The sequence below is a fragment of the Phalacrocorax carbo genome, chromosome 6, assembly GCF_963921805.1.
Source record: "Phalacrocorax carbo chromosome 6, bPhaCar2.1, whole genome shotgun sequence".
Lineage (NCBI taxonomy): Eukaryota > Metazoa > Chordata > Aves > Suliformes > Phalacrocoracidae > Phalacrocorax > Phalacrocorax carbo.
In genome coordinates, this window is record NC_087518.1 from 58,748,095 (window position 1) to 58,772,255 (window position 24,161).

Below are 24,161 nucleotides of genomic sequence, written 5' to 3' on the forward strand. Positions count from 1 at the left end.
TATTCCATGTGCAAAACCTTTAGCTCTCCCCTGTTGTCTCTTCTGCACATCTCCCCTTGTTTTACCTCCAGGGTAATAACGTCCTACTCTCAGGGAACTGTTTGACTTTGTAGCATTGATACCACACACACACACCCACACACACCCCCTTCTTTCCTTGAGTGCAGTGTTCTAAGCTCGCTTCCATAGTGTATGGAGGGGAAAAAAGCAGTGCGCATGCTGCATGTTAGATGCTACGCCAGACTGACCAGAGCAGAAACGTAACCCTCCTCTGAAGAAGTTGGCAGTAGGTAAGGTCTCTTTCCTGTTTCTACAAGTTTTTAGGGAACAGATCCTTTAGAATGCAAAAATAGATTGTTAAGTCACATGTGCAAGAACTGGAGAGTGTCAGGGCTGCTTGCTCATTTGGTCTTCTGTGGATGCTTTTTAAAGAATATTGTTGAAGTATCTATAATTTGTAGAGGTGTTGAAAAGTTTTTAAAGTTTTAAATAGTTTCACCAATGGATTGCTTAGTCATACGCTAAAATATTCACCTTGTACACTGAGTGTCAAACCACGTAATAATATTTTCTAACTGAAGAACGAAGTCATTCTTTACACAATTTTTCAAAAATAAAAATCTTGCAGCATTGTTTTCCAGGCCAGATACTTTGTTCTTGCAGATTTTCTGCAGGCCAACGTTAGTCACGCAGTGAACGTGCTGATTTTGTACAGAACTTCTGCTTCACTTGAGGCCTCGCATGGCTGTTAGTCATACAGCGAATTCAGCATTCTGCTTCATTGATGTACAGCCCCACTGCTGTATACTACCCGTTATTCCAGTGTTGCTGTCAAGATGGAATTTTCTCCAGGTATTTCTTAAAATGAGCAACAGCATCTCTAAGCATTGTACAAATTGTAATATTTTTTTACTGTGATGCATCATATCGCGTTTACTTTATTTATGGTTAAAGTTGAAGTCTTTCTGACTCCTTATGCAAGTGGCATAACTAGGACTAAAATCTACTTGTGCTTGTGTCTATTAACAGCATTCAGCCACTCCCAGAAGACTCGGGAAGTATCTGCTTTCTGGGTTGGCTGTGGTGAAAATAAGATTTCTTGGTGTTGAGGGGAATGGACATGATTATGCCCTTTGTATATACAAGGCAAGTGTAGTGCTGTCCCTCTGTTTAAGTGGCAACTATTGTAATCCAATAATGCTTAAAACATATAAATATGATTTGTGATCTGCTGTTGTCTTGGACAGAGCTGTTTGAAAATGGTCTGATGCGTGCTAAAGTATGAATTAAGCTTAAAGCAGAGCTAAGTGGAGAACTGCTCTTCCAGAATTAAGCTTTTGTTCAAATGCAAATAAGACTCAAGTATTTTAAAGATCTTTATAAAGAGCATATGTGAAAAAACCTGGTTCATTTTTTTGTAATCAGAAGTTGTTTATTTAAACAAATTCCTCCCAATTAAAAATTTAATGACATTAAGGGGCTATTTGGAAGCCAAGCGAGTGGGTTCTGATCCAGTTCTCAAAGTAGGATTTCCTGATTTGTATTTTACGTATGCTTGTATTCCACAATCAGGGGTGTATGGTTAGTGATAACTGCCTTATGTGTGTGTTTACATTTTTCTCAAGTGGTGGTGGTAAGGAAGTCCATGCTATTTGCTTGGGACAGAGTATCTTACCTCCTTACTAACTTGTAGGTAAAGATGTTAAATTAAAGCTGATATGTACCCACAACAAACAACCCATTGACAAGCGCAATGTGAAGAGGCTGTAGCAGAGAGGAAGGATGCCTCTAACCATGTTCTGGCTACTGTGCCCCATGCTGGTAGAATTTCCTGAGGAGGAGGAGATGGTGCATTTAGGCAGCCACACTCCCTGCAGAGTGAGGTAGGGGTGAGCCTGCCAAGGGAAGATGGAACTGGAGTCGCCTGAGAGAAACAAAGCAAGACCCATAGGTAAACTTGTGAAGCACTGAGTTTTTCTTAAGTTTGCATCCTGATACAGTGAGGTAAATATACTGTTTTGGTTCATCTGAAGGTGCCTGTCCGTTAATTGAAGAATTCTGGACAACTAGGAGTGGTGGTTGAGATGCCCTCTGTGGCAGCACATTCCTTTCCTCTCTTGTCTTAACATTGCTCTTAACATTGGTTCCAGCTGTGAACTGTTTCAGTGAATTTGCTCTGCTGGTAGAAGAGTGATGCTGTTAAAATCTAATTGTTAGTCCAACTGATTCATTCAGTGGCATGGGTGAACTGGATTGCTCAGCTGTAATCTCTAATGCGAGTCTCTGATGTCTTTCAGCTGATCTGCTGATATCCAGAGGTAGAACTTGGTCTGTTGTGGTTCTGGCTGCTCATTCCAAGAGTAGTCATCAATGTTTACGCTCCTTTTCTCTCTGTGATAGAATCCTGTGCTTTCCTGGAAAATAAACGTCTGTCACACCTGTGAAGTTGTTAGCTGCCAGACAAGACATCCCTTTTGCCAGACCTGACTTTCCATCAGAAGTTTCCAAAGCAGTTCCTTTGCTGCTGGTCTGAGGAGATCTTTAAAGAGAAAAGCATACACTTTGTATTTCTCTTCCTCAGTTGTGGCTCTCCATTTTTAGCTTCATTTTAGAAACTTGACTTGCTGTGTAGGTTACCTTACAGCATGGCTAGATCTCCAGTAATTCAGTACTACTTTTGAGTTGTTTGCTCCCTTTTATCAGGCAAACAGTTCTCTAATTATAGAAACTGACTTCAAAATCAAAGTTGACAGTGGTATTGCTTTTTAAGAATATATACAAAAGTTTAACAAGCAAATGGATTTTTCGTACTGTGTTCATGCTATTAATTTATTAATACTGTATTCCTTAGAACAAAGTAGTCTTTCATCCAGCTAAAGGTAGTTTTTAAATTCCTATTGTTTTTCTTTTCCATATTAAGCACTTCAAGTCTGCATTTCTAGCAGAATGTCTCACTTAAATACTTTCAAGTTGTGACATACAGTTTACTGTTTACACCACTGTCGCAATTTCTGCAAACAAAATAGCTCCATGTCCTGGACCTAACAAATTGTTGGCAGAAGTTCTTTTTAGGGTTTATTTTTCCTTTTTTTGTCTTCAAAAGACTAGTAGATTTTCTTCCTCCTATCCTGCCTGTACAGGCTATACTGAATTTTCGTGTTAATATAAATTAAAATGCAAAGTACTGTTTAGTTTGTGTATATGCACCTATAGCTTCCCCCCCCCCCAAAAAAAAAAAAAAAAAGCATGGGTACCTCTGCTTTATTTCCAGTGTAGCTAAGGCTTTTGGTATTGCTGCTCTGAAGCTTCTCATTGATATTAATCTTCTAGTCTAGAAAATGCTTAGCCTTTAAGTTCGCTCACAGCTGCATTTTTTCCACTCTCTTAACCTTAATACATAGATTGTTTTCAAAGAGGAATGAGTAATAATTTGCAGGTTGGTCTGGAAACTGCAATCCAGAACTTGTAGGAAGCAGAAAAGCAAGACACTTTCTATTTTGTTCTTGGTATAGAAACAGCTCTTTGTTAGTGTTTAGATCTAAAACTAACAGGATGTTAAAAGAAAACAAAACAAAACAAAAAACCAAAAAGCACACAACTATGTTTAGCTGGAAGCAGTTCTTGTCTGCCTGTTAGGAAGAAGCATGTTGCAGTTGCAAGAAGAGAAAGATCCGAAGACCAAATTGGTAATTATAAAAACAAGCAGGCAGGAAGAGAGAGAAGTGATAATTAATTGAGACAGTAAAATAGAAGAGCTATTATCCTAGGATAGAAAAGGAAGCAGGAATGCATAGCAATAGAGACAAAAGTAGAAAACAAAAACAATTAGGCACTGAAGAGGTTTCAAAGATCAGAAAAAGTGAAAAAGAAAAACTGTGTTCTCAGAAGTAGATTAGCATAACATACTCTAATTAAAAATACTATTTTGTAATCTAATTTGTCCTGAAGACAAGTAGGGAAAGTATACTATACTAGTAACTTCTCATTAACGTATTTATGTCTGATTATGGTTCCCGTAATTTTTAATGTAGTACATCAAGTAGTTCTTTGCACAGACACTGCAAATTACTTTTAAAATAAATAAATTTACCTGGAGTCATCTCATTCCTGTGAAATGTTGAATCGATTGAACTTAATTCAAGGCCTTGATCTTTATTTAAAGAAGAAAACAGCAAGCTGCGTAGTGTTTCATAGAAATACTTCAGATATTCAGGAGAAGAGTTTGATAAAATTTTCATGTGTGAAGTATTGGCTTTATAATGTTTGTAACTTAAAATATTTAACCTTTGAGTAGACTTGGGTCTTTTTGTCTTCCGTGGTACTGCTGATGCAGGAAGGAAGGACATTATGCAGAATTTAAGCTGTCATTTAAATTTATCCATAATTCAGGTTCATTTGAGAAGCCCTCATGGGCTTTAACTGAGTAAACAAGAACTGCTCTGATCAATGTCGAGTTATGTAATCGGCCACGTTTTCTCAGTTGGATTGCTGTGGCCTTGCAGTTGGGTGGTTAAGTAATCTGTTGCTTTTGCTAAAGTGATAATAAAATACAATATTCCTATCCACAAATGCACTGGGGCTTTTTTGATGCCAAAAGTTCTGTGTTTTTTCCTTGAACAAGACTCGATTCCTGCTTTTCCATGCTCTGAACGCTTTCTTCGTAGAATGTTGTTAGGGCCTACTATGTATTTCCTTATACTGCACTGTGTGAGTGTTAAGAACGTAGAGAGCAAAATACAGGATTGAGCTGTAATCTCCCACTCACTGAATTCAAAGTTTAGACTGGCCAAGCTGTGCAGACTGGGGAACAAAGAACTGGGGTGGGGGGGGAACCCTAATCTTGTGCCAGTGCTTCAAGACTGCAAATAGGATCACCTGAGTGACGGCAGACTAAAACTGTCGGATAAAAGTATGGAAATAATGACATACAATTCAGTCAAAAGAGCAGAAAATGATTGTAGCATAGTTAATGTGAAGTGATATGATTTAAAAATAAGGTGTTCAATAATATATTCTAAAGGTACTGCAGACTTAGTTAATTACAGTAATTAATTGAGATTGCTTAAACCTGTAAGAGGTAGTTCTGTGTTTAATATGATTCCTAAGGGTTTCAGCTGTGTTGTCGGAGGTCAGTAAAAACGAGACTGATCATCAGTTCAATTTTGATGCAGTAAACTAGTTTATTTTGAAGGAATCATTTAGTAAAATGGATTTTTTTTTTTTCAGAATTCAATATCACAATCCTAGCTTTTAAGGCTAGTAGAAATGCTGCCCAAAGTTGATAAACGCTGGGAACATTAAACCAGACTGAAATTTTTAATGTGTTGATGCCTTTTATTTGAAAGTTCCATATATAACAGTGTCACTTTAGGAAGAGTAGAGGTTCAGCATTTATGCTGTAGCATTCCCTCCATGCTCATCCCTCTGAAGAGATCGTGCATGTTTTTCTTTTTATTGGTTCTTGAAGGCTTGTTTTGGGGGAAAAACGGGTGTCTGTAAGAGGGGGAGGGCAAATCTTGAGTTTAACCCAGGAAAGGTTGTTTTGTCTTTGGTGCAGATCTGATTCAGCTTGGCTCCTTACTTTGGTGCTTCAGCTGCTGTTATGGTAAAGGTTCCTGGTATCTGCAAAAACCTGATAAGTGTTCGTAATGTTGATTTGTGGTTCCAGTAAATAATCTCGAAGTAGAATTTAGGGAGTTAACATTTCTTTGGGAGTAGTCTATATTGACCTACTACAGACTTTTTGTGAAGTGTCAGATTTGTTTTTTTATAATGTGGAGACTTTGGACTACATTCCAGCTTTTGAGTGGGTGGTTTCTACTTAGGGCCACTATCCATTAGCGGACATTAATCAGTTTAATAATAGTCAGCTGCAGTTTTAATAAAGTCTTTTACAAAAATTGCCTGCTCAGCTGCTAAGGGGTGTGGGGAGTTACTAGACAAACAGCAATATAGGTTTGTGCTGGAATATTGTTGAGAACGTGCTTTGCTATCAAGGTAGTAGACAGCCAGATATTATAGGAGATGTTCTTTTTGTTTTTAATTGCCTTTTGCTAATCTTCAGTTAATGCAGCTTTCACATTTCTGATAAAGGAGCCAGCCAAATTAATACAGTGATATATTTATTTTGAAATTCCAGGCTTAAATTTTATTGCAACTATTTGGTTCATTTTCTTCTCTGTACAGCATTGCCTGACTTTGCACCCTTTTTCCCCATTCAAGCTATCGCTTGGCTTGGCTTGTATCTCTGTGCATTAATTTGATTTCCTTTGTAGCAGTGTGGAAGATTTTCTGCTTGTGTTCCTGGATGAAAAGGAAACTTACTTATTTCACTGAGACCCAGAGCTCACACATGGATGTTTCTGGAGAGAACTTGAAAGGGCCATGTGTAAATGTGACTCACCTCTAGAAACCTTTCCGAAAAGGCCGTTGCTTTCTGCTTATTCATTGATGTTGCCTTCATTTTTTGCTCATTTGACTTGGTGTCATTATTGAGCAGTGTAAGGTGATTTTTGTGACTACGGACTTTGATTCACTGGCTTACTGTGTATAGAGAATTGGAAAAATTGTGAAGCTGATGGGTTTGCTTAATTTGTTTCCTTTATCTGTTAATTGGGAGCTCTGTTCTACAGTACACACGACTTGCAGAGAAGAGAGAGAAGGAACCAATGTTTATGTGATAGTTTATTATACTGTTTTTATTTTACAATCATCTGTAGGGTGGGGTGTTTTTTTGTGTTGGGTTTTTTTTTTGGTTCGTTTGTTTTAGTCATCCAGCTGCAGTCATTCATAGGCCAGTTTTCAAAAAAAAAAAGCTTTGGTTCTTCTTGAAAGTATTACATTTTTTTACCCATTGTACTGTTTGCTTCATTCTAAGATAGTGCATGATATATATAATTGCTGAACAAAAATTGGCAGTGAACAAACTGACGCTGTGAAGCCATCTCACCCGCTCTTCAGAAGAGTGGGAATGTACTACTACTATTCTTTTTAAAAAAAAAATTCCAGTAAATATGGAGTAATGGCCCACTACATTAGGATTTCCATTCCTTATCTAGGAGATCATTAATGCATCCCTAAGTAGTTTCATAGATGTCAATAATGGTGCAGGAGCTGGTCTAATGTTAAAGTCTGCAGAATGGTGAGGATAGCTAACGGGTCTTCATTTTTTTCTGACACGGGATTCAGTCCATTCAGGTTGTTCTGTGTATGTTCTATGCATGCTTCTCATATAGGGAGAGAACAAATGCTTTCCGTGAGGGGCTAATGGATAATCCTACAGAACTGTCTTTGCACAGAGGATACTGGTTATAGAATCAGATAAAGAGGAGGAATTGAGGAAGGGAAGAGTTTTTTGGCACTCGGGTCAGTGATGAAATACTTAAAGCGTGAGGAGAGAATAGCATGTCAAATGTACTCACTTCTATTGCCTTTCAGTTTCATATTAATAGCAGAGAATGAATTTTGACCAGTAGAGTCCTTTTTTGTTTGAACAAAATATCTGGAAAGCCATTCTCTCTGGTTACATGTTCAGAAACATAAGTAATGTGGTGTTCCGTAATGCTAATGAAACCTTAGCAGCAAATGAGAGCTTTGTAGACTAAAGAGCCAAAGTAGGACAGCAAAGGCTTTGTTTTGCTGTGCACTGAAGGAAGTCAGTTCTTCGTAATGGTATTGGATGTTGGCTCTGTGCCAAAAGCACCTTTTTGGAAACTTCTTTTGGGTGCCAGGTTAATGTTGTCAGAGTAAGTACAAAAATGAGTGGAATATAAAAAAGAAAGGGAAGGCTTCTCTGAGATTGATGGTGTATTTTTATGCATATATGCTCAGTGGTTTGACACTGCAGTATGGTACAATTTCCCTCTTCCCACACACAAATGATGGATATGCAGCTTTTCTAAAAAATAATAGCAGGAATGTCACTTTATTTGACAAAAGCTATTAAGTGTGGAAATGTCCTGTTGATGTGAAGTGGGCTTATCAGGAAAATATGAGATATAGGTCATGGCTTCCCAAATACACAGAAATCTTGACTTTAGTCCCTCTCCTTGTCTCTTGGCTGTTTATATGGCTCTCCAGTGAAAGAGGTCAGGGAAAGTAGTTGTGCTTTTGGTGGAGAGAGTGATGCAGAGGCAGGAGCACGTGGCTGGCAGTGCAACAGGATGGGTGCTTTTGGTTGGCAGTACTTAACATGCCACTGGATTGAAGTGTTCAAGGCACTAACAGCCACGGTTGTTAGTCCGTGGTGTAGGATACTAAGAGCCGCAAGGCAAGATTTGAGAGGAACCTTAATCCTGTTATGTTCTTTTTTATTATTCTTGTTGGTTTTGTGTAGTTGTGCTGTCTTGGTACCTCTTCTAGTGAATAAATTTTCCTTGAGTCTTAAGCTCTGCAGCATTTTATGGCATTTTTAATATTTAACTTCAGGGCATCCTACTGCACGTTGAAATTGAACTAAATTGCTAATACCGAAGGTTGACATAATTCATTAGGTTCAGGCAAGTTACTGATTCTGCAAGATAAAGCTTCTGATAAACATCCCTCACAGTTTTCTGTGTAAGTTAAATAAACTTTGTCTTCAAATGCTTTCTTTAGCTTTTTTTTCTTTTTCTACTTTTTATTTTTTAAATTTACCATTAAGGGTATTCTGATTCAGCATATACAGGACAAACTCTGATGTTGCAGTTGCTTGTCTTTTTGGATTACTAAGTAACTGTTAAGAAGAATTTACCGTAAATGCTATTGTAAGCTGAAAATCCTTGATTTTTCCACTGTGGCAGATTTTTTAGCATAAAATACAAATATGTACTGGACTGAAAATATTTGCTAGGCTGTATTTTGTACCATTATTCATTCCTGTCTAATTTTTAACCCCCATATTTCCATGTGTTTTTTGAGTTTTCAACTTGTCCTAATTGGTGTATCTTTCACCTGTTGATCAGCACAGAATACAGTGAAAGATTGGTTTTGAAGATGATTTGATGTATTAAAAATCCTACCTTTTTTTGGAAGTATGGTTTATTTTTGAGTGTTTGTTTTGTGCCTTTGTTTTGCTCTAACTTCTGTAATTGCTGAGGACAGGTTTGCTTTCTTTGGAATCTCTTGCTAGAGCTGATCATGAACTGTGTATGTAGATTTGCTTTAATAAATGTTTTTCATATGTAGACTACACCCAACTTAGTCATGCAGCTATAATTTATATTATTTTTCTTTCAGTGGGTAATCGTAAGAGTGGAAGTAAATTTTTTTTTTATCCAATGAAATTACAACTTGTGTTTTAAAAATGCCAAACAATTCTCTTTGTTGAACAGTCTCATATTTACCTAACACTGATATTTGGTTGTCTCCATTATCTTGGTGGAAAAGATCCACTTATGAATTAAAGGATTTTTAGGGGAAAGACGGATGAAGTGATCAAAGACTGCTTACAACTTAAAATGAAATTATTTGGAGCTGTTTTTAATGGAGGTAGATCTTTGCCTGCACATACAACTTGCTGTTCTGGTATATGGCTGGGGACATATGACTGACTTAGAACATGAATAACTCCTGCCTGAGTAGCAAGCATTCCCCCACAGCACAACTCATAAATAAATTGTGTTGGTTCTGGTGCTGCTGTGATTCTCAGCTAATAGAGGGTATTTTGGTTTGCTTTTGTTTTTAAAGGATCAGTTTGATAACTTGGACAAGCATACGCAGTGGGGCATTGACTTCTTGGAGAAATATGCAAAATTTGTAAAAGAGAGGATAGAAATTGAGCAAAACTATGCAAAACAACTGAGGTAAGGATATTTTTTCTTTTTTTTCCAAAGAATCGTAACAGTTACTTAAAATCGCTGTCTCAGATGATAGGAAAGTATGTAATGTTGTGATTAATGACCATTTTTTATTACAGAGTGAATTAGATCACTAGTTCTTTTCGTGACAGACAAGCTTTTTTTTTACTGGTCCAAAACAGAAAATTATCCTTGGGTGTATGTTTACTTGCTTGTTTTTGCCTTTTCCCTCCCTCTCTTCCCACCCACCCTTCCAATCTTTGAAGTAAAAAGGTTTAGGACTTAAATTTTAAGATTCAAAACAACCGTATCAATATTTTCCACTGCCTATCAGCATGTTTGTTGCAAAGTGCATTATCTGTGCCTGCTTTTTTGTGTGTATTCAACCAGCTATGAGCCTCTGCTGCTAATTAATTTCTTATGTTGAATTGGCAAGAGCTGCACTTCATTGTGTTAAGAAATCTGATTGAAATAATTGAGAAAGTAGCAGATCTTCCTGTCCTTAAAGCATGCCCTTTCTGTAGCTGGTCTTGCCCCTTTGGGTGAGACTGTAACCCAACCACCCTGTGTCTTACCTCTCCAGTTTACTTTCTATTGCTGCTAAGTGAAACATCTTTCAGCTCTAGTAGGATTTTCCCCTCAAGGATCGTACAAGAAAAGTAGCAGCAATGAAATGGCAGAAAAGCACATTCTTCAGAAGACAGTAGGATTGACTTTTACCAAAAGGTGCACACAGTGCTTGAAGAACAAGATACGAATAAGACGCTCCTGTGAATTTGGCCTTGACTAATCTTTGCTGCCATGAATTCCTTTGGGGATTCAGCTGAAGCTGCTCCCTAGCCCTTGTCAGACTGAAACTAATAGTAGCTTCTCTCCCGTGGTGTCTTCCATCGTCTCATCGTTGGCAAACTATATTGTCACCAGATACAGAGCTGAGGAATCCTTCCTCATAAATGCAGTAATGAGGCTCACAGCTGAGGGTGTGGAAGTTCTCTGTCTAGGCTGTTCATTTCCTTCTTGATTTCTTTATCAGTTTCTTTTGGTTCAGTTGTGTGTATTCACCTAACATAATACCCCATTACTTTACTGAAGGAATTTTTTTCTTAAAAGGAAGGAAATAAATACCACTTTACCAAAGCTGGCGTAGAAGAACTTCAGGAGGTAAAGGAAAGTTTGAAGCATGCGCAGCACCTGTTCACAGCCCAGTTTTGATTTGTTTTCAATTGTCTGTTTACAAATGGAGATGTATTTTATTCGCACAGATCTATCCAGATCTTTTCCTTAAATAGTATGAACAAATGCCGTTTTACTTAATTATATTTAAAAGTTAATTCCACAGCTAGCAAGATGAGATACCACGTTATTACTTCGGGATTTGCCTAAAAATAGGAAATTTTCTCTGTTCAGCATTTTACTCTTTTGGGTAAAGCTATTGATTTTTCTCAAAGTGTCTTTCAAAAACAAAAGAGTTATGTCAGATACCCCTTCCATCAGATGACTGGACTGACTGTCCATGTGCTGTAAGTGTGACAGTTTTGGGAAGCACTGGTCTTGCTGCACAGGTGTTGTACAGTGCATGCATGCACTTCCAGCCTGCTGTGCCAGTAAGGGTCTGGACAGCACACACACACGGGAGGGTGGCTGATTTTCTGCCAGTAGACCAGTTCATGAAGCTACTCTTCAGCATTCTTGCCTGTGTGTTCCTTGGGGGAGAATAGATTGTTAGTAGTGAACTGTTCTGTAGTAACAAATTGATTTCATTACTCTTGAGGACACTGACTGGTTTTAACCATCTAAAGCATTCGTGAGGCCCATGGGGAGACTGAGATCAAGCAAAATTTTCCCCTCCAGAAGAGTTGGCCATCCTGCAGCACGCTTCTGCGAAGTTCTGAGAGAGGAGGTCTTGGGGGTGGACTATGGTTTCAGTAAATTTTAATGCTGGCAGCATATGGCTGAGAGAGAGATATTAATATCTCTGACAGAAATTTCTAGTTTATCATTGTTTTTCCTTTTGTAATGAAATGCAGTCTGAAAAATAGTGTTGAGAATCTCTTCATAATGAACTTCATAACTGAGATTTATTTTACTCTTGTTCAGCAGATGTATAAACAGTACGGTGGGTGGCCATCTCTTCATAGTTCTATGGCTTTTAGTACTTGTATGGGGGAGACCAAGAAAAAACAAGTTTAATTAGGGAGATAATGCTAGTGATTTTTTTTTTTTTTTTTTTGGTAAATGGTGATTTGGGGTTTTTTTTTCCTGTCTTGGTTTCCATGTGGGCTGTGAACATTCTGTTGAGATTGTTGATCAATCTTATTCTCCTAGACTTCAACCCAAGGATGAAAACTTGAGTGCCTTTTTCATAAGAGTTTTCACAAATTAGAGTCTGTCTCCTGGCAGAAATTCATATATCCCTTGCATTTTGATTGTTTTTTTAATATGCTGTCACAATTTAGTGATGAGACTTTCCCAGGTGCAACAGCTGTTCGAGTCTTCTAGGAGAAGATGGGCAATGCATGTGCAGCATATGAGGAGCTGTTTGAATGAACTCACTTTATTCTTACTGTATGCAGTTACTGCATTTTATGGTCACTGAATAATTCCAGAAATGATAAATTGTGAGAATCCTGTCCAAATGCTGGTTTTATGTTGCAAGTCATTCCTTGTTATTCTTCTTTGATAGGCAGAGCTTGTCTTGTCTTTATCTGCAGTATACTTTGTTCTGAAAAAAAGCAGCTGTAATTTTTTTTTTTTTGAGCTAACTTAAAAGAAAGTCCAAAGTTTTGTGTAGCTTAGGTCTCAACTAATGTATTGTGGTACCCCAAGGATTGTGAAGGTTATTATAGGGTGTTCCTGAGTTACAGGGATGTGAATAAGGACAAACATGTTGCAATAGACATTGTAGATTTACAGATTTCATTTTAATTATTTGACTGTTTAATTTGTTCTTATTTTATAATGGGAAAAAATAGTTTCAGCACATGCCAAATTACTGGCTTCTTGGCTGAATTTTGTAACTGAATTCTCAGATGCTGTTTTTGATCAGCATTGTTGCTTAAAAGGGGAGAGGTGAAGGTCTGTTTTGTTTTCTTCCACATCATCACACACAAAATAATTCTGTAGGTTTGCTTCTTTTTTATTCTGTCTGAAGCATTATGACACTTGAGAAGGCAGAGGAGTTCCCCTTCCTGTGATGTTAGGCAGTAATACAAGTTATACCTGCAATTACAGATGAAACTACCATGCAGCATAAGATTTCTGAATTTGGCCAGCTTCTCTCTTGTCACTTTAAAGAAAATAGTGATGATTGTTCTTGAACTATTTGAGTGTTTCCCTTTAAAATTGTTCATTGTGATCTCCGGAGATGTCTAGTTAATCCGAGCAAATGTATTTTTCATGTTCCTTCTGTGTACTATTATGTATCAGTGGGGTTTTTTCTAAATACAATATTAATGTATGCGTACATCTAGTCAAATTGAGACATAGTTACCACGTTTTTATATGCAGAATCTTGGAAGCACTATTTAAATTGGTCTAAACTCTAACGTGAAGCTGGGGACATAAATTATCACCATATGTGTTTATTTCTCACATTTCTCTTCCTTTGATTTGAGCTGAGAATTTACGTTGTTGATTATTATCCAAATATGGATTGCGGCACGTGTTCTTTTTTTTTAAATATAGTGATGTTTCTGCAAGCCAAAGCATATGAATTCTTAACTGTTCCAAAGACACTCAGCTTGGCAAACCCAAATTCCATGCTACAATTTTTTCATATTCATCTCTTCAGTTAAAACTTTTTCTGATGACATGTTACTAAGTACAGTTCATTGACATTGTTTTCACCCAGTCCATAATATTGATAGGCAATTACTGAAGCCACCAGAACCCTAGTGAAAGTATTACTTCACATATAAATACGAAATGCCTTTTTTAGTAAGTTACTGCATTTTTTTAGTAACTTACAAAAGCAGACTTCAGTTTGTTCCCAGGCTGATTTGTAATATGATGTAGAGGCTGCAGAGGTTTAGTATAAGCAGATGCTACAGTACCTGAGCTGCTGCCTTAGTACAAATTCTACCATACTGATAATGCCACTCCCGTACTTTATGTTCTATATTAATTGACTGAAGAAAACTTAGTTTTGAGTTCATAAACACAATTTTTGTACATATGTCTGTAAAATTTTGCATAGATGTTTTATGTGAATAACTATAAACAATTTATTAACTAGGGTGCTTTTTGAAACTTCTGGCTATATGACTAGGTGGTACGTCTACTAAAAATCAATAACACAGTCCAGGCTGCTGTCTCACTGGTGTTGACCTGAGGCTAATGTACATTGAGAAGGGAGGTTGATAAAATTTCAGGAGCAGCGTAATTGGATGTGGTTAGTCCTGTATGAAATCTGCTTCCAGATGGCTGTAAGACAGTGTGGTAGAAGGCTAAATGGTACCTCCAGAGAGGATTAAAGAGTCATCAATCTACACTTTTCTAAGGAAGTATACACAGAATTGTATAGGTTGGAAAAGGCCTTTAAGATCATTGAGTCCAACCATAAACCGAACGCTGCCAGTCCACCACTACACCATGTCCCTAAGCTCCACATCCAAATGTCTTTTAAATACCTCCAGGGACGGTGACTCAACCACTTTTCCTGGTAGCTTGTTCCAATCCCTGAGAACCCTTTCAGTGAAGTAATATTTCCTAATATCCAATCTAACCCTCCCCTGGCACAGCTTGAGGCCATTTCCTCTCATCCTATCACTTGTTACTTGGGAGAAGTATAGAGCAATTAACCCTGTAGATTGGGTTCCGTTCTGATGGTCTGCAGTTACTTCTGCAGTTTTCTTTTAAACTACTCCAGATCCATATTTGGGTTTAGGTAGAAATGGTGAAGAACATTTTGTCCCCTTAAAAGTGTCTACTGGCTCATCTTTGAAATAATGTTTCACTGAAACTTCAGATCCACACTCACACTAGCTGCTTGTCAGCCTGTGTGTTTTTTCAAAGACATAAATCTGATTTCTCTTGTTTTTTCTAAGTCTCGGTGGTCCCTTCTTGGAAAACCCATTTATGGTTTAGTGTTCATGTGAACACTGGCTTTTTCTTTGAACTTTAAATTCTGCATTTGCTTTTTGTTTCATAATTATTGACTTCGATTATTGTACCTTGTGCTGTTTTTGAACCTTAAATCCTGATCACACAGTGTCTCAAAACTGTAGGTTCCTGTGATTCTAAGGTGGACAAGATTGACTAATGAAACTGACTTTTTATTAGGAGAAGGTTTATATGATATCTTTGTCTTCCTAGAAACAATAAACAGTTGCATTAAGAAAATGAAACCAGAACAGAAAACAGCATGCTAATAAATAATCTATGTCTGTGACCCTTCCTCCTGCCACTTCAAAATATGTTTTTAGTAACTGGGGTTTTTTTTTTTTCCTCATTTTTAACACCTCTGAAAATCTTCCCTCAAAAGGCTCGTTATGTGGTTGCTTAGCTACAGCATTGTATGCTTATTATGCATTTTACTTTCTGAATAATAATACAGTGAATTTAAGGAATTCTGCATTCGTTAATAAGCACTGAGGAGCAAAGCAGAAGTGTAAGGGAGAATGAAATGTGGGAAAGCTACTTAGTGAAGAAAATTATTCTTTTCTTTTTTTTTTCATTTACTCTATGCAGTTTCCAATATGTCTGTGGTTAATTCCTACCAAGTAGAATGTTACAACAGGCAGTGGATTCTGGTGATAGCAAAAAGAGATTCTTATTTTAACTTCCCCAAGAAAGTTCTTGTAAAATTTGTAGATATATTTTTTTTTAAAGTCAGTGTTTATTCTGTGGTTTTTAGTACGTGTTGATGTAAAAAGGACTTGACTATCTTACCATGGTTGTTCTTTCTGGTTGTAGTGTCTGAGGGTATGGAAAGAGGCAAAGGGTCTAAGCTTGCTATTTCCACACCGACTCCCTGCTCATATTCTGGTATATATTTCATGACTGATCATAGTCTCACTACTTGCACCCTTGTACTGTAGAGATAATATGACTTCCAAATAAATTTATTTGAGAAATTGTGCAAGGCTATTTTAGATTAAAACAGGATCAGCACCATTATTTTAGTGATAAGGTAGTTCATAGTGTGTAACAACTAAAGTCACACACAAACAGTGGGAATGAGATACAAAACATGCATGCAAGATTTTGTTTCAGGCTCTTTTATTCTTCCTCTCCATTTTTTTGTACTGTTGGGGATGTACACTGCTTTATACAGTCCACTTTGCTGCTTTTGGGGAAAGTGTTTTGGGCTATATTAATAATTAGTCTAAGAAGTCAGCAGCCAATTGTCTCAATTACTACTGGACAAATGGAAGAATTATATCCAGAGGCCAATTAAAAAACAACTGTTAAGGCAGCTCTGCTAGGTTTGCATTGTTTCATGCTTAATTTCTTTTTTAGGTGGATTTGTAAAATATAGTTTCATTACAAAATATCGTCTCTTTACCCAATACAGACGTTTGAATTAAGTCTGTTTCATACCAGTTAAAAAGCAGAAGCATCCTTTGCATAATCCAGGTCCACATCAAGAACACACTTTGAGAAGTCTTCCCTGACAAGCTCAAGGCAAACACTCTGTCTCTTGAACGAAATGATTCAGTTGTGTGCACTTGTTTTGTTGTTTGGGGTTTTCTTAAATGGAAGGGAAAATTATTTAGAGATGTATGGGGAAAAAATTGCCGTCATTGTGTTGCTTCTGTTTGTCAGTTGTAAAGCAAATAATTGACATGTGTTATTCTCTGCTGAGACATTAATTCCCACTGAAAAATATTACTTTGATAGTTTCAGTGAGAGCTATCCTAACAGGCAATCTGGTCCACAGTTTAAACAATTACTAGGAACGTTTTGATGAAGTAGTCCTAATGTTTGGAAACTACAGAAATTTTTGTGAGCGTGGGCATTGGTTTTTAAATACTTGTCTATTTAGTTAGAGTAGTAGATCTCTTTAAATCCTGTTTGCTGCTTTTAAAAATACACAGCAACTGAGATTGTTCTGCTTCTTTGACCTCAGAAAATACAAAGGCTGAGGGCAAGCAATTTGAGACAAATCCTGTGTCTTACCTGTTTTTCTTTTGTACAAAAAAGGATTCTTTATTTCTTGTAAAATTACAAACTCTCACAGGGAAAGGAAAAGAACTGTAGTAGGGTTACAATTTTAATTCTTCTGTTTCCTGGGAAAAACTGATGACTTTGAAAACTGCTAGAATAAAATAATGCAACCAGTTGAAGGTATGCACATCCAGCTGCTAAAAACGAGAAGGAAAGAATGGATTTTCTTTTTTTCAAGACTCACAACATGTGTCCTTTTGAATTTCAAGAATTTTAAGAGACCTCTTTGTTGTCAGAAAAACAATACTCTAAGTCAAGGCAGAATACTATGTGGTAAGAAATGTGTGCTCAGAAGTTCAAAGCAAAGGCTGTCGTAGAGGAAGATAAGAATTTGAAGGATCATTGGACATGCTCCCCTCTTATCCCTCCTGTCTGTAAAACTGTGGCTTCATTTCACATTCATCACGGGATTTGGGGTATTTGAGGCAATGTATGTAACTGCAAATATTTCGCAGTTGTTTAAGCAAGCAGTGTGTGCCTGTGTGATTTATGCTCTTAGGGTAGAGTAGGTGATGTGGTTTGTATGGTTGTTAAGGTGCTCTTTCTGCATTGTATGATAAGCAAATGAGTTTACATCAATGTTCTCGGAAATTGGACTGTGATAGCTGTAAAGCGCTGGTCCCATGGATCATCTTTCCAGGACTTTCTTGGTTTTTAAAAACCTGATATTTACAACACTGGTGGTAGGGCAAAATGTAACATCTTTCCTGAAGAGAGATGTTGCCTCTTCTGTTCTGGAAATGTCCTTATGAAGATTTGGAGATACTGTGGTTAAAACCTTCGACCTAAATGTACACTCAAAGCATAATTCAGGCATGGAGTTTTGTGCTCATGGGTGTAGCATACAGTGTGTGCTATCTGTATGTTACACAGTGATCATATGTTTGCTTTTTTTCTTGTCTGCTACCTTCTTTTGCATGTGTGAAAAGGATGGTAAATAAAGAACTCATTATTTCATGTCTAGCGCTGTGCAGTAGAGGTTTTAAAACACTTACAAAGATACTGTTCTAGGTCAGAGTGACTTAAAACTTTGAAAATGCCAGAGATTTCTGTCTTGCGTTATCTAAACGACCCTTGTAAGATGACTGAGGGAATAGATTTTTTTTTTCCTTGAAGTCATTAAAAAGAAATAATTTGTTCATGCAGTTTTCTATATGTATGTCTTCTCAAAAGAGATTCTAAAAAGCATCTTTTTTTTCATTCTTCTTCAATAGAAATCTGGTTAAGAAGTACTGTCCTAAACGTTCACCCAAAGATGAGGAACCCAGGTAAAAATGTGCATTTCAAATTCTGTGTATAAGAAACAAGGATACAGTATGTTCTGTCCTTCTATGGATTTTTTCCTTTTTTTTTTTTTTTTTATAAAATATTTAATGGGCTAAGACAACAGAAGAATTCTGCTTGGCTTCTTATAGATCTGCTGTAATTCTTGGGCATGAAACCATGAATTTACTTCTATTAGTATTTTAAAGTAGTAACCGTGGCAGGTTGTACTTGCTCTGTTCCAACAATCTTTAGTGAGCTGTAAGTTTGAAAGTAGAAGTTTAGTGCGCTATGTACAATCTAGTATTATTTTTTTTACAGAAAAGTGATTATGTGTCCTTAGGCTGTGGGTATTGCTTCATTTAGTAGGGTTTTCCAGTATAATTGTATGGCCATACAAATGCAGCTATACGTTCATATACTGAGACTTCAGCATACACAAAATTGTCCTGTTTTTGGCAAGAAGAGCTCTTAAACTGCTGGCTTGCTTGGACTCTGTAGACGAAATAAGTGAATGTCTGAGTGTGGAGGAGCAATTTGTGCTAAACAACTTTATGATTATTTCAGAGAGGTGTCTGTTTTGCTGTGCACGTACATAGCCATTTTTTTATTTATTTAGAAAACGCAATATTTTTTTTTTCTTTAAGGATAACTCGTCCAAAGGAAAGAAAGTGGGCAAGTTTCAGGTTGGAGCCAGCGCACATGCTGTGCATAGAGTGCCTGAGAAATCACATTAGGTTTTCCTCTGAGTCTTTTGACTATTTAAAGATCCTGGACAACAGGGAATGGGATTTCTAGTGCTAGGGTGGCATTTGAATTCCCCAGAGCCAAGCCTATGGAGAAGGCAGTATTCCACAGTTAAAAGAGAGAAAGATATGTATTTTAATGTGGTGCCTGTTTTTTTTTTTTTCTTTTCTTCCCTTCCACACACACTTTCCACCCTTTGCCCCTCCTCTTCCCCCTTTTTTAGTGCCAGCCATAGTGGCACCTTACTTCCAGCCAAGAGGTGGGCAGGCAAACAGGCAGCTGTCTCCAGAGCTGATAGCAAACTTGTTCTGTAGATCATCCATCGGGATGCATATGAGTGGTATGATTGGCATGTTCCACCCTCAAGACTACCAAGCACATCATCTCTGCAGCAAGCTCAGCCTCCGAGCCTAGGGACGTATGTATCCGTTCCCAAGCTCAGGCTTCTCAGTTGGCAGCTTAGGAGATACCACTATACTACAGGGCTTTCCAGGTAGTATTATGCTTCTTTCTTTTCCATCCACAAAAATCCATATTCTTATAAAATGTATTTGAAGAGGCATTGCAACATATTAGGCGTAATGTAGGCTTTCCCAGCTTGCATTTCTACTATAATTCAGTTAGCATTAAGATAAGGTTTATTGTTAAATATGTTTTGGGGTTTTTAAAAATGTATTTATTCAGGAGTACAGACTATAGTAAAAGTAGTACATTAAAAAAACTGTCTCACTGTATATATGTGTGTGTTTGTACGTGTGTGCTTTTTTGTCAGGTTTACTTCATGTATTGCCTTTTTTAACATCCTTAATGAGTTGAATGACTATGCAGGACAACGAGAAGTAGTTGCAGAAGAAATGGGACACAGAGTGTACGGAGAATTGATGAGATATTCTCATGATCTAAAAACTGAGAGAAAAATGGTAATTTCTATATTTTGATTTGATAATAGGATATCAAAACTGATATGCCTTAAGGAATTATTTGTTTACCCAATTTAATGAACTTGGCAATAGGTAGGTTTTGTAATACATTTCTAGTACACATATTTAAAGTTATTATCTGTTTTTATGCACTGGTTTACTACAGTTACTAAACCTAGAAATTAAGATCTTGGGAGACAGTGCTTACCAGTAACTTTTTTCCCAGTGTAATTTTCGTCTGTGGTACTGTTCTTATATGATTAGTAATGGTCTTCCTTACTGGTACTTACTGGTAGCTTGTGGGAGATACTGCACGTCATAGTGTGTCAACTAGAGCAGGGACTAACTAATGGTAATACTACTAAAAAGATAAGTAAATTAAACTTATTTGTGGTGTTTTTAGCATCTTCAGGAAGGACGAAAGGCTCAACAGTATCTGGACATGTGCTGGAAACAGATGGATAATGTGAGTTTGTTTTTTGTGTTTTTTTTCCCCTAACAAACTGAATAATATACAGTCTGTAAATGGAAATTTTGTCATCTTGCTTGGTTAGACTCTAATGTTTAGTTATGTTACTGAATGTCCAAATCAGGCTTAGTAACAAACAAAATGCAGTTCAATGTATTTGTAGTTCCTTGCTTAAAAAAAACCCTCCTGTAAACAGCATCTGTGTGTATGTTTGAGTGAAGCCTTGCCTTTTATCCAGCGTAAAGGAATCTGTTTTTAACAAGGGTACAGACTGCTTCTCCACGGGCTACTTTTTGTTTAGAGACTAATTAATAATGTCAGTTTATTTATATGAAGATCAAATCTCAAGTCACTGTATTTGAATTGAGTTTGAGGGCTTGTTACATGAGGTCTATTCAAGAATACCACTATAGACTATTACACTTTCAGGAAGTAGAATCACTTTTTGGCACAGAAATGCAGGAAGTGAATTTCTCTAGAACAGATTATAAGCTCCTTTTTCTTGAGACATGCTTTTTAAAGAGGAGAAAATATAAAATTCAACCAAGTGTGTTCAGGATGCGTTCTGATATTCTGCTGGGTATATGTCTTAGAAATGTATTATATCTTTGATCCAGACTATTGTGAAGCAGTACTGGAGAGGTGAATTTCTGTTTTGTTGTTGTGGACCCAGAAGGCGATGTCTTGTTTCAGTATCATGTCAGAGTTTCATTCATGGTCAGAGGGTGAGAACAGAAGCAGATGTGGTAGTTTTAGATGGTGTCACCCTTGACCAAGATAATCCCCAGAGTTCACCTCAATCAATCACTTGTGTTGTATGCACTGTATTTACTTGAGTGCAAAGTCAGTCTTTTAAATGCTTCCAGCCTTTAAGGGACACATTAAGCTCGGTAGCCTGTCTTTGCACTGAAGCAGGAGAGCGGTGCTCACAGTCTCTCTTGCCAGTTTGTCTCTAGTGATACTAACTTCCTGAGCTGCAGCAGTTTTTTCCTACAGCAGTCTTGACAACAGCTGGATATATTGAACATCAACTGCATCGCATACTGTTGTCTGTGTTCCTTATAGCTATGGTATTCGGTATGAATACTGATGATAATGGATGGGTATGCAAGATCTCATAATGCAGCTAAATCCTTCAGACTACCTTCACAATAGCTTAGTTGAACTTATTCAATTATTAATTTATTAATAATTATTAATAAATTAATTATAAATAATTATTAAGTTATTGAAATTGATCACTGAAAAAGGGAATTTGAAAATTTTACTCATACAAGTCCAGGGTTAAGTTTTCTGCCCCCTAACTTTTATTTAGGTTATTGAAAGCAGGCTAGAAAGTAGACTTGTCTGTTGATAATTAACTGCGGAAATGGAAAATGTAAAAAATTTTTAGATTTGGTTTCTGTGAGAACAATGGATTTACTTAAAGGTACTTAGTGAATTTAAGATATTTAAAGTTACTGTACAAAACCAAGAGTGAGTAGTGGCTGTTGAAGCAGTGAGTTTTTGTGGCTTTCTTAGAGCAAAAAGAAATTTGAGAGAGAATGCAGAGAGGCAGAGAAGGCGCAGCAAAGCTATGAAAGACTGGACAATGACACTAATGCAACAAAGGCTGATGTTGAGAAGGTAAGAGCGGTGCTGTTTCTTTACTCTCTTTTTATTATAAAAAATATTTGCACATTTATCAGTACTGGAACAAGTGTCTTTGTATAAAATTGTATATAAAATATGCTTGCTTCTTACGTGCAATATCAAAGTTATGGTAAAATATATGATGGCACAGGAAGGGAGTATGCCTCGTTAGTCTTGAGATTATGCTGTTGAGATGATGACTATCTTCCTTAAACAGGCAGGCTTACTGCTATTTGGTGTTTTGTGGTATATATGTTCAGTCATTTCCATGTTTTTTAGGGTATGTATTTAAGCGATGTGGCTAAGGGAGCTAAAATGGTCTTTGATCTCTCTGTATATGATAAATTAGGTCTGTACACTGTCAGTATATATGAAGTCTCACATTCTTTTAATTTCAATTATGTCAGTTTTGATGACTTGTGATTAGTGGTTTTGCATAGTTGGTAAAATAGTTAAAATAATGCTGTGTGTCATTGAAAAGCACAAGACATGTTTCAACTGATAACATTTCCCTACTAGGCTAAGCAACAGTTAAACCTGCGCACACATATGGCTGATGAAAACAAAAATGAATATGCTGCACAACTACAGAATTTTAATGGAGAACAGCACAAACACTACTACATTGTCATTCCTCAGATTTATAAGGTAAAATAATGAACAGAGACAGTATGTCTGATCTTCTTTTAAGGGACAAGTAGATTCTAAATTTTAAAACTTTTGGGGATTTTAGTGGATAATTTTATCCAGAAATTAGCGTAATCTTCATACAACCTGTGTTTTATCATGAGATTTACTGCTTACAGTATTTATGCTTAGACTTGTAATGAAACTATTCTGTTGCATTTTTCTATGAAGTTTTTATATGTTATAGACTCTTTGTTTAAATATTGCTGAAGAGGTATGGCCAAATAAACATTTGAGACATCTGGATGAGAGCAAACATTTAAAACAATCATTTTAATAAGGTTTGATCACTAATTCTCTTGATATTTGTGTGTGTGAATGCTTTTACTCTGGCAGAGATGAAGGAAAGCGTATAGCCAATGGTGACTGTGTGGTTTATGTATCTCATGTACAGGTATAAAACGGGTGGATTGGAGGCAGAAGCACTCCTTCCCCCCACCCTCCCCCCCACATTGGTCATCACTTCATCAGTATTACCAGCAATCCACAGAACTCTCTAAAATAATACAAAACTTCAAGGTCAAATTAGATTTATACTTTGCATCTAAAAAGGGGATTTCTCAGGGGTGCTTCATGGAACTATTAAGATTTAATTTTTTTTTCCAAGGGCTCTTTCAAAAACAGAGACTTGGCAAAACTAGTTTAAAGTAAAGTAGTAGTTGGTGGGCGTGAGGTGAGGGGGGGTTCAGAAGTGTATCAGCATTTACTTTCAGTCATTTGGGAGAATACTGTGACTGTAGAAACTGATTCTGAGACATGGAGTAAGGAAACGGAAAGTAAAAATACTGACTTAATTTGAAGGTGTACCAACTTAAGAATGCTTGATATTTTCCAGAAGCACAAGGGAGTTCATATTCTTAAAAAATACTTACTAGAAGGTCTAGGATTCTCAGGAGAAAATTGCCTTGGCTTATGAAAGAGTTTTCTAATATTTTAACTGTTAAGCAGCACTATAGTAGATGTGACATGAGCACGCTGGAGAAATTGCAGTCAGCTCCCAGGAGAAAGAGTTCGATCATCTTTGCTTGTAGCTTGGACCAGAGTTTTGGTTTATTGCTTTTATTTCTCTAGGGTTAAAATCCATTATTGTTGTAAGATATTACTTATGTTTTTTTTGAAACCTCCAGTAAGAGTAGAAAAACATAGTCCTACTTTCTCTTGGGACTATGTTTTTATTACTTCCTTGCAAGTATTTGGTAACATTCTAAGGGAAAACCTTGGGAGAGGGATTTAGCATTGACTAGGCTGTTGCTTTGTTTTGGAGAGATGAAATTGGATGCTGTTGGAGACATCTGCCTTTGTTAGAGTAGGTGCAGGAAAAATCCAACTTCTTACCCCATTTTTGATAATCTATTGATGTATGTGCTACTACTTTTTTATTTTATTCTGGTGTGTTGTCCCCCGTCCCCCCCTTCAGTTAGCTGTTTCTCTTTAATTTGTTCTTTTTGTTGTGTTCCAGTATGCTTTCATTACAAATCTTATGTAATGGTATTTTTTTCT

The 24,161-nt window shown here is 36.9% G+C and overlaps 1 protein-coding gene across 3 annotated transcripts in view; it reads left to right on the top strand.

Annotated features, from left to right (window-relative positions):
• The window catches only part of FNBP1L (formin binding protein 1 like), a 58,611-nt gene that overhangs the window by 19,327 nt on the left and 15,123 nt on the right, over positions 1-24,161 (top strand). For all 3 annotated transcript variants that reach the window (XM_064455527.1, XM_064455524.1, XM_064455526.1), the window contains exons 2-7: positions 9,667-9,782; positions 18,158-18,211; positions 19,726-19,873; positions 20,277-20,339; positions 21,864-21,968; positions 22,494-22,622. In XM_064455527.1, coding sequence (XP_064311597.1) covers positions 9,667-9,782; positions 18,158-18,211; positions 19,726-19,873; positions 20,277-20,339; positions 21,864-21,968; positions 22,494-22,622 — 615 coding nt within the window. The remainder of the gene's footprint in view (positions 1-9,666; positions 9,783-18,157; positions 18,212-19,725; positions 19,874-20,276; positions 20,340-21,863; positions 21,969-22,493; positions 22,623-24,161) is intronic.